This window comes from Coccomyxa subellipsoidea (genome assembly GCF_000258705.1).
Source record: "Coccomyxa subellipsoidea C-169, whole genome shotgun sequence".
In the NCBI taxonomy this organism is placed as follows: Eukaryota; Viridiplantae; Chlorophyta; class Trebouxiophyceae; family Coccomyxaceae; genus Coccomyxa; species Coccomyxa subellipsoidea.
Genome location: NW_005178033.1, coordinates 527,705 through 542,353, shown reverse-complemented (window position 1 = coordinate 542,353; position 14,649 = coordinate 527,705). Strand labels below are relative to the sequence as shown.

General features: G+C 53.8%; 3 protein-coding genes across 3 annotated transcripts; 2 read left to right on the top strand and 1 right to left on the bottom strand.

Moving 5' to 3' along the window:
• Window positions 1–435: 435 nt before the first annotated feature.
• Window positions 436–4,275, top strand: COCSUDRAFT_42562 (YL1-domain-containing protein; the record flags this gene model as incomplete). Its single annotated transcript, XM_005646677.1, has 8 exons — window positions 436–561; window positions 734–865; window positions 1,014–1,164; window positions 1,463–1,635; window positions 2,258–2,476; window positions 2,938–3,050; window positions 3,290–3,408; window positions 3,752–4,275. 8 exons carry the CDS (start codon window positions 436–438, stop codon window positions 4,273–4,275), a joined length of 1,557 nt encoding a protein of 518 aa, XP_005646734.1.
• A 1,686-nt stretch (window positions 4,276–5,961) lies between these two features.
• COCSUDRAFT_16695 (Clavaminate synthase-like protein) lies at window positions 5,962–8,340 on the bottom strand (the record flags this gene model as incomplete). Its single annotated transcript, XM_005646676.1, has 5 exons — window positions 5,962–6,120; window positions 6,556–6,765; window positions 7,123–7,319; window positions 7,702–7,913; window positions 8,222–8,340. Coding segments are annotated over 5 exons (897 nt in total), but the record flags the coding sequence as incomplete, so codon positions are not given.
• A 2,488-nt stretch (window positions 8,341–10,828) lies between these two features.
• Window positions 10,829–14,440, top strand: COCSUDRAFT_2897 (S-adenosyl-L-methionine-dependent methyltransferase; the record flags this gene model as incomplete). The annotated part of the gene is made up of 9 exons (XM_005646675.1): window positions 10,829–10,861; window positions 11,132–11,371; window positions 11,622–11,827; window positions 11,996–12,152; window positions 12,392–12,496; window positions 12,841–12,923; window positions 13,253–13,419; window positions 13,744–13,989; window positions 14,226–14,440. Coding segments are annotated over 9 exons (1,452 nt in total), but the record flags the coding sequence as incomplete, so codon positions are not given.
• Between the last annotated feature and the right edge of the window lie 209 nt (window positions 14,441–14,649).

Genomic DNA, 14,649 nt, shown 5'->3' with positions numbered 1-14,649 from the left:
ACCAGCCAAAGGCAAGGGTAGAGATCACGAGACCAACAGCTCCCACGACACCAGCGGCTCCCAGGAGATGATCAGTGACATTCTCAGGCAAATTGATCATTTTCACCGTTCTGCATTGGCAATATTCCTGGATATGGCGAACTGTGCATCGAGAAGCTAGTGAATGCTGCTCTTAGATAGGTGCCCAAATGGGCAGGCCACTGCAGCCCAATGAACCAGCCCAGCGCATGCGCAGCCCAAGATGTTTGTGAATGGTTTGCTCTGGAAGAAGGCGGCCTCAAAATTATTCACTTTATAGAACCAAATGACCCAAAAAGAGTAAACAGGCAGTGAACGTAATATATTCCTTCCTTAGCCTCCACTGTCAGTAAGAGTGGTGATCAAATTGGAGATAAGGCATCTGTGAAGGGACAAAGTCAGCCACATCAGGCCAGGATGTCCTCGGAAGAAGATTCAGATGCAGACAGCGTCATGGAATCAAGCGAAGAAGAGGAGGAGGTGGTGGAAGTCCCACAGATACAGCTCCCCAATCGGGCTACCAGAGGAAAGCGACTCGAAAAGGTGCTCAACCGGAAACCCCTTTATAGCCGGCTTGAATCATAGTGCCTTGTTACGTGGTTGCTATGCATGTGCAGCTTCTAAATGTCTGATTTATCATGGTTTGTTTCGTCTAAGCTGTGTTTTTCTTTGGCACTTCCTTCAAGGATTCGACGAGTGTGTGTCCATTTTTTAGCTGCTAGAGGAGGAGGACAGCGCAGACGAAGAATTCTGGAATCAGGATTTTTTCCAGGAAGAAAAGGCCGATGAGGGGTACAGCACAGAATCCTCCGAGGAGTCTGTTGCAGACTCAGACTTTGAAGAGTCGGTGCGTTCTCCCATGTCATGAACGCAATTAAAATGTAGCACGTCCCTCCCAGAACTCTTTGGCCTGATCATTAACCATGATTCCAGGATTGTGCATGCCCTAGATCCCCCCTGTGCATGCTCTAATTGCAACGCCTCTGCTGTAACAGGAGGAGAGCAGTGATGAGGAAGGCGTGGAGGTAGAGGAGCGCAGCAAAAGAAAGACTCTCAAGCCGCCAGGCGCGGCCAAGAAGCAGACTCGGCGCCCGCCGCAGCCGCCGCAGCCTTCAGCAGGGGTTCAATCTCCCCAAGCTGCTCTAGGTGTGTTAACCACCTCCCTTGCAACACCCCTGCTCTGATTCTGCATCTGATGAATATCATTTCCCCTTTTCTGACGAGCCACCATGCCCAAACGCATGAAGTGATTGCTCACAGTCGTATGTGGCTTCGAGCAGTCGCTTTGGGGCGAGTCACTGGTAGGCTCTTTGGGTTGATTGTATAAAGTGAGGCATATCTCATCTTCTTCTTTAGTTGATAGGTTTTTGGTTGGTGCATGCCCTGTAAATTTTTCCCAATCAGGGGAGAGAAGAAGTGCTTGACTTGAAGCATGTGCGCACAGGTGCGGATGCGGAGCAGCCGGGCAGTCCGATGTCGCCGACGACGCGAGCGGCCGTCCGGGCGGCTCAGGCCGATGCGCTGGCAGAGGCTGCGCAGTTCCAGGCGCCCACTCTGCGCAGGTCCACGCTTGTGCGCGTGGAGGAGGCTCAGAAGGAGCGCCAGCGCACCGAACAGGTGAGGCTGACAGATGCACAGAGGGACATCCGTTGCCTTTGTTCACAACTCGTCAGGTGCACTTTGGAATGCGAAAAGAAGCGCTGCAAGACCCAGTGGTGAGGGCATTTGCTGAACCTGGCACCCAAATCTTGTGCGTGCGGCAATGGCAACGCGTGATATTTGTTCTACTGCCTTGAGATTCATGATTGCCCCTGCACTAGGGAAGGGTACATACCGTATTCAGCACCATAACTCCCGCACCCCTCAAAATGCATGAAATGCTTGGACCCGGTTTTAAGAGTCTTTCTTTGCTTGGAATGATGTTTCATCATCACCAAGCTCAGCGAGAGCTTTCCAAAACTGGTCAAAAATTGTCACAGGGTTTATATTTTACATTTCAGGTTCTTGATTTTTGACCCATTTTTAAGAAAAGAATTATTTTATGCGGGAAATATGGTGCTGACTACGGTATTGCCATCCTCAGAGTTACCCAGGAACTGTTTACCAGTAAAACGGGTGTGTCTACATTCAGACCTCTGCAGCAAAACAAGCGTGCCACGTAGCACAATTGATGGTATACTTAGGGGCGGAACACATGCGCCTGCATGCTGACCAGCAACGGTGTGCACGCTGCGCACAGAAGAAGCCGCGCAAGGCGCAGGTGCGGGCGGAACACCGGCCGCTGACGCAGGAGGAGCTGCTGGAGGAGGCAGCTCAGACGGAATTAGAAAACAGCGCCAGCGTCGCGGCGCTGATGGCGGCAGAGGAGGAGATCCGCGCGCGCGCCGCCGTGCGCAAGGCCAAGTACTGCGGGCCGCTGCTGCGCTACCACTCCCTCAAGGTCGCCGGCGAGGCCGTGGTGCGCCCCGGTGATAGCCCCCACCAATTTTAGCCACAGTGGGAGGATAGTGGGACGCATTCCTGCCATTTGAACCATTGTGAAGCTCGAGGTAGTCTGAGATGTTCTGGATGATTGCCAATGTGAAGTTTGGTTCTTATGCTTAGATGGGCCTAGGGTCAACCTGCCGGACTGATGATCATGGTCAGCGTTCTTCACTTGTACATTTTTGTATGTTATCCGCCTTGGGAACGTGAGCTGTCTTAACAGTGCTTTGAAGTATGTGCCCCTGTCAGCGGTTTGTGATGACGCATTTTTGCTTGATAGTAGATCCTGAGGTCTCCGGACGCTGCAGATCAAAACACATGTTGCTGAAACCGTCTGACTTGGGCACACTTGACATCACGTTATGGCTGCTGAGCCGCAGGTAATCTCTGACAGATTTTTCTTGCACGGTGGATGAGGAGTGAATATGTGTGCAGATGCTGTACGAGATTGCCAACATGCTGGCGCCAAAGGAGATGCAACCCCAGAAGGCACCTGCACCTCCAGCCAAGCCCCTGTGCGTGATCACTGGCCGCCCCGCCAAGTACAGGTCTGGGCAACACCTCTGCGGTCATCTCCTTCTTCCTGCTATCACTGGTCCACAGTGCCGTAATGCTGCATGCACGTACCTTCTATGGAGGCATGCAACTTAAATTGTCAGGGGCATGTCCACTGTGGATCTAGCGTTCCACTGTTACAGCTGTGTGTGATGATGGGGCACTGCCTGTTCACTGCGGATCCGATTCTCCATCATCACAGTACTGTGTGATGGTTGGACGCTGCGTGCAGAGATCCGGAAACGGGCATGCCGTACGCGGACGCTGAGGCTTTCAGGGAGCTGCGGCGGCGCACCTCAGAGGGCCGGCCACTGCACTCCAAGCGCACGCAACGGCGGCGAGTCGGCACAGGTACTGTTTCACTCCTGGATGGACCTTTGTTGGGTTGACCTTCAGGGTGTGAGGATTTGTATATCAATGTAAGCTGAGCAGTCCTAGTGTACGACAGCCTCGGGCATCTACCGAGGCTCGCCGAAGTGGCGGACTGCAAGATAGACTGGGATCAATGGAACAGCAGCTGTAGCTTACCCGTCTGCAATCCTGCATTTCTCTGGTCCCCACAGCCCATAATCGTGCCTCCAATAGCACCCCATGTGCCTCCTGGATGTCTATTCTTTGGGACCTGCAATCTTACATGAGCGACTGAAGGTACGTTGAGTCTCGGAGCTTCAGGATGTTGTGATTGCACGAGCAGGTGGCTGGGCCCACGTTGCGAGCACACTGCGCGAGGATTTCCCACACAATGTTATGCAGCACTCAGCTGCCCCAGACGCCGCCACGGCTGCTGCGCCCAACGTAAGCTTCAGCGCACCTGCCCCTCACCCGCCCGCAGCTGCTCCCCAGCCGCCGGCAGCTGCCATGACCGCACCTCATCACCAGGCGCTCTCCCAACCTGCAGCTGCAGCCTTTCCCTCCTCTCACTCAGCGCCGGGCGCAGTGCCCTCCCTGCCTCTGCCACAGCCGCATGCGCCGCAGCAGCCAGCTCTTCTGCAGCCTCCTTCAGTCTCGCAAGCGCAGCCGAACTTCAGCACTCCACCTGCTGCCGCATTGGGCCAGGGCACGTTGAGTGGGAATTTGCCGCCCGGTGCGGCACCCACCGAACATACAAGCGGCAGCTTGCAGCCTATAGACGTGCAGGGCGGTGCACTACTGCCGGGCAGCGCTGCAGACCTGCCCAGCAAAGATGAGCTGCCCAGCAAAGATGAGCGGGTGATGTAAATAGCGGCAATGTGCTGAGACAGGTCACAGGTTCGTTGCAGGCTGTAGTGCAAGAGCTCTTTGCCTCGCGCTCTGATGCAGCTGGGGTGCAGCAGGAGGCTGTACCGCAGTCTGTGCCGCCAGAATGGATGGCCCAGGTAGTGCGCTCTGGCGCTCGAATTGTCTTGTAACATATGTTGTAATCTCCTTGTACACTGATTGATGGGGCGTCATCCATGCTTGAACGAAGGTGGTTGGGTTTCAATTGCTTTGTGAGGCAATCAAGACCTCAAAATAACTCACCATAGCGTGAAGAATATTACCGTATTACATACGGCTGTTCTCAGACGTATTAGAAGCAATGCATGATGTTGCACGTGTAGCATTATATGGACACACCAGTACTGCGTTTCCATTGAAACACATGTACTGTGATGGTTTGTGATGTGCTGTAAGTCAGAGCAACTTAACAAAGAGAAGAAATATGTTGAGTGGAGACTGATGCTGGGCACCGAGAAATTGTAAATCTGGACGTTTTATAAAGGAGTGCAAATGCATGCTGGTGAGCATGTTAGGCACTTTTATGAAAGAGGCTTTGCAAACGCAAATTTTGGCATCAGCGATCACGGCAACTTATTTACAGGACACTTGCCAACTTCCAAATGGCGGCTGCCATCGCGTATCAGGCAAAGTTGACTAGGTTCATTTTTGGGCACACCAGCTCGAGCGCAAGTACCAAAGTTTTAAGGCTAAAGCATGTTCCACAGAGCTTCAGGCTCAGAATTTAATTGCAGCTGCAGCACTCATGACATGTTCAACAAGGCTTGGGGTCCTACCCAATTATCTACAGGCCAGAAAGGCATCAGAACATTCCTCTCTGCATGCGCATCATAAGAGTCATCCACAAGCCCTGTCTTGGCACTCTTGCAGCCTGAAATGTTCTGAGCCATCAGGCTATTTCACAAATAGCAATTCAGCAATTCACATGAGAAGTCTATCGCTCCATTCAGCACAGCACTAGTCCAGTGTCAAGAGTCACACATCCGCTACCTATGTGGGTCTGCATATATGCATATGTATGCATGCAGCAACAAGTGTCGCGCACAGGTCAAAAGCAGACGAACTCACACCGGACAAAATGTGCAGATCACAAAGCATAGTAGAGCTCTCACACAAATGAAGCTTGATTTGAAAAGGTACACAAAATATCTACACATCATCTACAGCACCCTCTCAGAACTCTCACCGGCTGTGGCTGGGCCGGCACCTGCTCTCAAGAGTCAGCTCGGCCTATCTGAACCACAAGGGAGATATCATCCTAAGAGTCGTGCGGGCTATTCCATTTTTCACCTGCAATCCCATCTGCGTGCAAAAGCCTCAACAGCTCCCATGATGCAAGACTGCTGCGCACAGAAAAATGCCGAGGCAGCAGCGCAGTGCATGTTCAGAAGCAGGGCATGAACATCGCATTTGTTTTCTCACACCCTCCTCCTCTAGCGGTCAAGGAATTGCGTGTCCAGATCGGCGCAGCATGATCTCGAGCCCCGGTCTCGGCATGCACAGCGTGTGTGCTTCGCCAACCAAAAATTTTTCAGAAAAAGAAGGCCTGATCCTCGCTATAATTGTCAACACATCTGCATGCAGCCTGAAGATTGCTAGAGACGTGTTCCACATTTGCATGCAGCCATATCACGAAGCAGCAGAGCTTCATTCAGCTTCCAAGGGGATCTTCTCATCGTAGCCCTTGACGCGGATGCCGCCGCGGTCCCCGACCTTCACGGTGCCGTAGAGCTCTGCGTAGCACTGCGGCAGCGGCCTCTCCACCGGCGGCGCCACCCACAGCCTCAGCAGGTGCCGCTTCCTGTCCTGCTCCTGCAGCAATGCACCCCAAGCATGCAGTGAGCTCAGCCTGCGGTTACCACCTTCAGAGCTGCTTGCAGTTTTCACCGCTGTGGCCCCTTTCCTGTACTTTGCCCATGGCAAGAGCACCCGCCCACGGCATGGCACATGTCTTTTCAAAGATTCGGAGGGAACCACAGTGAACACACCCTCCGCATTTGCACCTTTCCCTCGGCACTTCTCTGGCGCCTTCTGCACGCCTCGATACTGCTAATTCTCAGTGTGGAACCACGTGTTACAGCAGGCTTCAGTGTCCTCCAATCCGAGGTATCATCGTGGTGCATGCTGGTGAAAGCTTTCCCAGCGACTCACCAGTGGTTGACAGAGGCACGAAAACATCTCAGCAAGAGGCTCACCGCTTAATTGATAGAAGCATGAATACTTTCTCAGTGAGAGGCTCACCGGGTAGTCGACAAAGGCGGAGCGGTAGTGCAGGCAGGTGTGGTTGTTGAGCAGCTGGTTGTTGATCATCTCCAGGCGCAGCTCGCGCGAGGCCGCCAGCTCATTGAACAGCGCCATCGCCTCGTAGTGCGCCGGCGTCAGCCGCGGCACCTCCTCGAATCGCTGACTCAGCAGGTAGTAATTGTCCGAGTAATTCACGCTCAGGTAGCCCTGTGCGAACCATGCAGCGCTCAGTTAGCGCCTTTTGATCGCCTGAGTACTTCAAGCAGGGAGCCATGTGGGCACCTAGTACTGATTAAGGGCCCAAAGGACCTTGCCTCAGCATGGAACTACCGTTCATGGCTATTAAATGCATCACTTCCCGCATGCAACAGTGGCACAACTAGGCGAGGTCTCAATGAACTCGGTGGAATCCTCCAATAGGACAGAAACCGAGACATGCCTGATGCCAAGGTGGCCATATGTGGTGAGACTCAATGAATTTGATGAGCATGATCCATCACCACAAACAGCTGCACTTGCATGAGAACACACGAATAAAACGTCAAGTGAAGGCTGGACAGATACCTCGTGGTAGTTGAAGACTGGCAGCTCGAAATAGCCCTTCTTGCCCTCTGGCACCTCCCCCTTGCGGTCCATGAACCAGGGTCCCGCCAGCAGCCGCGCCAGATCCGGCCGCCGCCGCACGATCTCGTTGTGCACGCTAATGCTGCTGCTCCAGCCGCTCAGGCCGCCCTCCTGTGCATTGCTCAGGCACAGCAGCGCTGCAGCACAGCAAGGATCAGTAAGGTCACCTCTGTCATCCAACTCAACCAGCTGCTCAGGAGTAAAGGTGCTGCAGTACAGCCACGCCTTGTCACAGTCTCCCCACTCAGTGTCACACGTCCGAGCCCCACTTACTGAGTATTGGGGAGCAGAGCATTCAGGCCTCCCACAAGCAGCGATGTGCGTACCACTAGTCTTTCTTACAGCGATTGCACAATACTCTGGTCAACTACTCCACCCCCCAGAAACAGCGAAAGTATCAGCACCTTTCCAGCAAACACGCTTCTTGCATTTCAGGCATATCAAGGTGCAGGTCTAGCCCTCCTGAGAGTCTAGATGAGGCAGTTGTGACTGGGGGCACTAGAGGGCAGGAGCACTCACCGACTTGGTCGCTGGAGTCGTTGTGCCAGGGCTGCGCTGCGTGGGTGGCGTAGAGGCGGGTGGTGGGCTGGGAGGGGTCGTAGCCGATGTCCTTGATGTGGCCTATGAGGTGCCCCTTCTTGTTGTTGCTCTGCGCCTTGCCCCAGTACGTGCCGATCGCCCAGTAGGCCGCCATCGTCTGCTCCCGGCTGTACTTTCCCACAGGCAGCCCCCTGCAGTGAACAATATCCAAACGACATCAGCCCTGCGCTGTATCTTGCTCATCTGTCCTGCGCTGTGATGCAGCGCTGGGAGGCCAGAGACACGACAGTCTTTGTCCCAACAGGGCTGCATTTCCTTTGTAGGAATCAATCTGATGCAGCGCTGGGATGCACCGGTGTACCATTATGGCTGCATCCACGTGTACAAATTATATTGATGCAGCGCTGGAGGCCAGCTTCATGACAGCGTTTCTCTCAACATGGCTGCGCTCTTGTATGTGCACGGATCGCCCTTCAGAGAGCAGCTCACTGACTCTCACCTGAACAGCTGGAAACCGCGGCCCGTCCTGACCTCTTCCCTGAACGCCACCAGTTTTGGGCCTAGCGTCGGCAGCGGGAAGTCTTCCCTTGCCAGGTCCTGCAATTTCAGTCCATTTGAATTTCAGAACGCCATCCCTCTCACCACCATGGGTTGTCTGATCTTCTTGTCACGATGTCTCAATGCACTGATACCATGATATCACATGCAGCGGCCTGGTCAGATGTAGCCGACAGGACAGGAAGATTTACAGCACCTTGATGTCTTTGCCTTATTGGAGGGCTGCTGCCACCGCAGCTTCAAGCTCCGCCAAATCAGCCGCTGAGAAGTGGTAGATGTAGTCATCTGTGTTGGTGTAGTCAGCGGCGGTCCATGCCTCGGGGCCCTCCACAACTGTGAAGGGGACCACATTACCCATCCTGCAGGGAGACACACAGTGTGTGTTATGAGTCTAATAGAGTGCCACGATGTATCACCGCTCAAAAATGCTCCACGTAGTCAACCCCCGGTGTGAAGAGCGCGCATTCTAGGCAGAAGCATGCAGCAGAAGAAAAGCATGGGTGCGAGGGGAAGGCAGGCCTATGCTGCCCTTCTAGAAATTATGGAGTCGCTCCCTTGGGGCCTCACCTGGTGGTCAGAGGCGCTGGGGCAGCCTTCTGGAAGGGATGGACCTTCAAGGTATTCCTGCAGGCGAATGGCATAAAAGTTGAGGCGTGCTCGGATTTCCCATTCGGCTGCACTGAAAGCAAAAAAGACACATCCAAGAATAGTGGCGTAATGCTAGGATACTTCGAGGCCAGCCCATGCCGGCAACAGGTTTGCTTCACGTCACTACGACAGCAGTTCTGGAGAGACGTACGTTGTGATCGTCGCGGTGGCTGTCGCCACTGGTCCATTATTTAGGAAAGCCGGAGGCGCCATGGATCAAAGCGTGCAAGAATCCCTGAGCTGAGTCGCTGGCGGCAGCTACGGCGTTTCAGACCTGCATCAAAGCAGTCTCAGGGTGGACAACTCCCCTAAATGGAGCAGATGTTACGAAACAATCAAACTGCGCTCCACGAGTCGCGCAAGGGACAGACGATGCTCCCAAACCACACCAGGGGAAGACCAAAAAACAGGCTGACGGGGTAGGAATGTCCACGCAAGCAGAAGTCAACTTGCAAAATCGTCCCCTCTGAGCAGCCCACCCATTGACCGCATGTTCAAAGAGCACAAACGGGTCTTTCTGATAGAAGAGGCCAGTCAAATTGACCGGGCGTTGCGCCGGGCCGAGACCTTGTGCTGAACAAAACACGTGCGCTCCCTCCTATCGTTGCTTTCGCTTGCATCAGAATCCTTCGCCTCCGCAGGGCCGCCCCTAACTACAGAAGCAATCACTTTGATGCAGATGTGCTCGTCAAAAGACGCTTGACTTGGGAGGGAAGGCAAACCTGTTGCCCGGTCGCCGCACGAGGATGTATCTTCAACCTGTCCGTATCCGACGCCACTGAGCTCCAAGATCAGCACTCTGCAATTGATAAGGGTTTAAGGGCGAGTTTAAGTGAGTTACAACAGTCGAATGACGTGAACGCGATTGTCGCGGAAGTTTCTTTGGATAAACACGTTATGCCCTCACGAGGGATTTTGTGGTGGCATCGTGCCGGCACGAGCCTCCGAAGGATCTTCCAGATGTTGTCTCCCTGGGGAGGGCCGCAAGAACAAGGGTTTTCGTGGTAGGGTGCCGACACAAGCTGCTGCTCTCACAACAATTTACAATGTTGTGCTGGCCCATCCTTGAATAAATTCGATCGATGATGATGTTCAGCTCGAGAGAAGTTGACATTAGTATTTATTTGTTGTTTTAGCTCTTCCAGAGGTTGCGTGTTTTTACACAGTACTTTTTTCAGGCTTCCAGCAGAAGTTCGAGTAGATGTGGCCATGCCTTAATGTAACTTCTCAAGTATTGCTGCGCATTTGCAAGTCGCAAGATGCCGCCATTCGGCAGGCCCTCCTCAGCAGAAACCAGTTTACTAGTCTCACTTCTCTAGCCAGACTCGGCAGCACCGCTCATTCGATGCCTTTCCGACATCTCAGCGTTGGTGCAAGTCGCTGCAGTGTATCAGCTTCAGCTTTGAGAACATCAGATGCCTCGGTAGTACCCACGAGCCTTGGCGCACAGCTGAGGAATGATGAGACAGTGGTAGCGCGCCAAAGCGCAGCCAGAATGCACACATCCTGCATGTCGGCCAGTGCCCAACAGTTGGCAGCTAGCACCAGTCAATCCCTCAAGAGACAGTCAGCATCGGTCGACCAGGACTGGCCTGTGCAAGAGAGTGGCAGGATCTATGATGGCTATACTGTAGAGCTGGCGCCAGGGGCCGCCTTAGAGGGGGGCGACCCTATTTTTCTGAGCATAGACGAGGATGCAGTCCTCGAAGAAGCCGCAGAGGCGCTCCAAGAGGAAGAGCAGAGAATGGCCAAGAGGAGAGGGAAGAGGTCAGTCGCGAACGGCAGCGTTGTAGGCTCCTCTGCATTAGCTCAGGAGCAGATTCCAATGCAGCAGGGCAGGCGGGCTTCAGGGGCGAGGCCCCAGCGGGAAGGGCGGCTGAGTGTAGGCGATGAGGTGGACCTTATTTGCCAGAGCCTGGCATTCGGCGGCCAGGTTGCTTCACTTGCACATCCCCTCAGGCTTCTATGCTCGCTTCATATGTGCACAATGCATACCTGAGAATGCAAGAAGTGATCCCCACAATCCCCCAAACCGCAATACCTGCCTTCTCGTGTCCCCCAGTGGGTGCATTGCGCGGGTGCACAACAGAGAGGGATGTGAAGCATATCCTCTTCCTGACTACTGTATCACAGTCGCTGCATTGACTGGCGCCCAATACAGAGAAACTCCACTATCTTGACAGGCATCTTGTGTCGTGTCCAGGGCGTGTGCAAGCTGCCGGAGGGGTACACGATCTTCTGCGACCGTGCACTGCCGGGGGAGCACCTGCGCGCGCGCATCACGGCTGTCAAGAAGACGCACGCCAGCGCGGTCAAGGTGGCGTCCATGCAGCAGCACTCGCATGCCGTGGAGGCCCCCTGCAAACACTACAGCGAGGGCTGCGGCGGCTGCTCCGTGCAGAACCTGGCCTACAGCGCGCAGCTTGCAGCCAAGGAGCAGCAGGTACTGTAGGCAATCTTACATGGACACCATGAGGGATTGAGCCTTGTTTTGAGGGTTGTGAGCCTTTGGTGGGCCTTTTTGTGCTTTGTGGGACACAGTTTGTTATGAGCTTGGTGAGCCTTGTGGGAGCTTTCCTGGATTTCTGTTATCTATTCAGGCTTTTTAAGGGAGGCCACTGCGCAGGTGCAGGATAGCAAAGCCTCTGATAGATCTGAGCTGCAGTGTGTCAGTGGGAGTGTCATGTGCACAGGTGGTGGACGCTCTTGGGCGCATAGGCAAAGTGGAGGGGGCCCGAGCGCTGGTGAAGCCCATCCTGCCATGCGCAAAGCCCTTCCGGTACAGGAACAAGATGGGTTTCAGCTTTGCGCAGGATGTGCCGCAGTTGCCGAGGGCTGCCGGCTTTGGCCTGCGCCACATCAGCAACCCAAAGGAGGTACCAATACTTTCCTTCACAGTGTCCTTCTGCTTTGTGCTGGCATGCAAGTTTTTTCTGTGGTAATTATTTGGAGTTCTGATTGATTGTACTCAGTTCCTTTTTTCACGTGAATGCGTGCTGTGCGTTTTTCTTGAGGAATAAATGAGCATGGAAGAGTGAGCATTGAAACACGATGTTGAGAGTCAGAGAGGAAACTCACAAATGCACTGTTCTGTGCAGGTGCTGCCGGTCTGGGATTGCTGGCTGCAGGATGAGGGAGCTAACAGGATCCTGCAGGTCCTCACAACCGCCGTGCAGACCAAGAGGGACTCCCAGGAGCTGCCCATGCTCCAACCCTGGACAAAGGTATGCATTTTGGTGCTTTAGAGCATCCTCATGATGTGGGGTGTACATAATATTCACCTGACTGCATAGCAGAGGCCTGCTGGGAGCCTCCCGATGCTCACTGGATTTATGGTCAGTCAATCACTGTCTGACTTAGTATCACAAATTTCTCATGTATCTGCACCCTGCCGACAATTTGGCAATTTGTTGCAAAGTAATTATCTAGGAGGAGAGTGGCAAGCGGTTTGTTGCTGCTGCAGATAAAGGTGTTCCAGCCTACGGTGAGCAAGGTGACCATTCGCAGTGGGCTGAATCCCGACACAGGCAACCGTGCCTACTTGGTCATCCTGCATACAGCTGGGGAAGTTACGCCCCGCACACTGCCTGACGAGGAACTCCTTGAAGAAGCAGGTGCGTTCCTTGAGCCAGTGCCGATCACTTTTGCGCTGCATTCCTGAAGCGTGGAGGCTCGCATCCTAGGAAGAACATTGGAGGCTGAACTTCGTACTGTCTGAGCGTGTCTTGTCACACAGCCTTGACACTGCTCTGTCAACAAAGATACATATGAGGCTTTGCCTCTCAGTGAGAAGCTGTGTGGGTGTGGCAGCCATGAGGCCTGTCAGTAAGAGGCTGTGTGGGTGTGGCAGCCATGAGGCGAAGGGAGGGACTGCCTCTGGAGAAGGAGCATCTGCTAAAACTGCGGAGGAAGCGCCCCAAAGCTCTCATACCTATCGTTGACCACCTGCGCCGCGAGGTGCCAGAGATTGCTGGCATCCTGCAATACACAGGTCTGTGTCTGCTGCTGCATGTTGTCTTAACCTGTATACATCTTGCTCCCCATACATGCATCATCCTTGCAATTCACCAAGTTCGCTGCTCTGAGTTTTGCACGGTCCTGAATCAATCGGGCAGTGACATCGGCCTTTTGCTATGCACCAAAGGGATGTTCTTGTTAGGGGTGCACACCATCTCTGGCATGGAGAAGGTGCCCATTCACCTCTTGCAGGAACAGCCTCCAAGGAAAGAATTCCTTCAAAGGATGGGTTAGATTATCACTTCTTCTGCCTCTGTACCTACTGGGCAGACGTCCTTACCAGCTCTTGTGATGCAGAGTCGCGGAGGGGGAGAAAGGCTGAGGACTCTGCGGATGGCCTTGCACTTATTTCTGGCAAGGACAGAATCATGGAGAGGCTATGTGGGCTGGAGTTTGCCATCACCCCGCTCTCCTTCTTCCAGACCAATCCCAAGCAGACAGAGACCCTTTACAAGGCCGTAGCAGATGCAGCAGGTGGGTACCCCGTCACAGGTACTCTTAGCTGCATTTGCAAGTTTTTCTAGTGTTTCACAAGAATAGCATGTCATAATTACTGGCATACCGTGTATATGATTGGTGTTGGAGGCAGTGCTTATGTCCTGCCTTGATCCTGTATCCTGCTTGCCTCTCCCAAGCTTGTGTGTTCTGTGTGCCCTCCCTTTGTCGATCGGTACCAGGGGACTCCATATTAGTCGACTTAGTTGGTGTCGAGTCACTTGGTGATACGAATCTTGGTGGAGGGGCCGGCTTTCCGGGAGAAGGTTGTTGGCCACGGCTGAGGAAGATTATGGTGGCCAGGGTTGAGTGGATCAGAGGTGCTGCTGGACCTCTACTCTGGCACTGGCACGATCGCGCTGTGCCTGGCGAGGAAGTGCAGCAAAGTGTTTGGAGTGGAGTCCAACCAGCACGCGGTGGATGATGCCATGGAGAACGCACGCCACAACCGCGTCACCAATGCCACATTCCTGCAGGCTGACCTGTCCAAGCCCAGTGACGTGGCCCACGTTGCCGAGCGGGTCCCCCAACCCGACGTCGTTGTTGCTGGTGACTCACTCTTGCACCTTACGCACTTTGCATGTGTGGGTGCCCACGCATGTGCCCACGCATGTGCATGCAATCCTGAACCTTTCTTTGACGCCACTTGTCATTGTGTATGCCTGATCAAACTGCATTGTCAGATGATTAATGCTCCTGGAAGTGCTTTCCAAGACTGCAGTCACCATGAGGCTGTGTGAGCAGGTGGAGATGAGTTGATGCTGAGTTCTTCTGTGCATGCGCAGATCCAGCAAGGGCGGGGCTGGGGAAACCTGTGATAGAGTACCTGATGGGCTGTGGGGCGAGCACTCTGGTGTATGTGTCTTGCAACCCAGCCACCCAGGCGCGGGACATCCAGCTGCTGACAGACACGGCTGCGCCGAACAGCTTCTGTCTGGAGAGCGTGCAGCCCGTTGACATGTTTCCCCACACCGAGCACATTGAGAGCGTGGTAATGCTGCGGCGTGCTTCTAGTGCAGGGCAGGTGCCAGAGCATTGAAGGTTTTTTTGTAGGTTTGGTCCTTTGGCAGGTCTGACCTAGGTCTTGCTGTGCCAGATCATGCAAGTCATAATGAAATTCTGAAAGCTAAGCTGACTGAAGAGTAATAACAATGCTTGTTGAAATGAGCCTTTTGCAATGCATTTGGGATCAGTGCATGATTGTGAGGC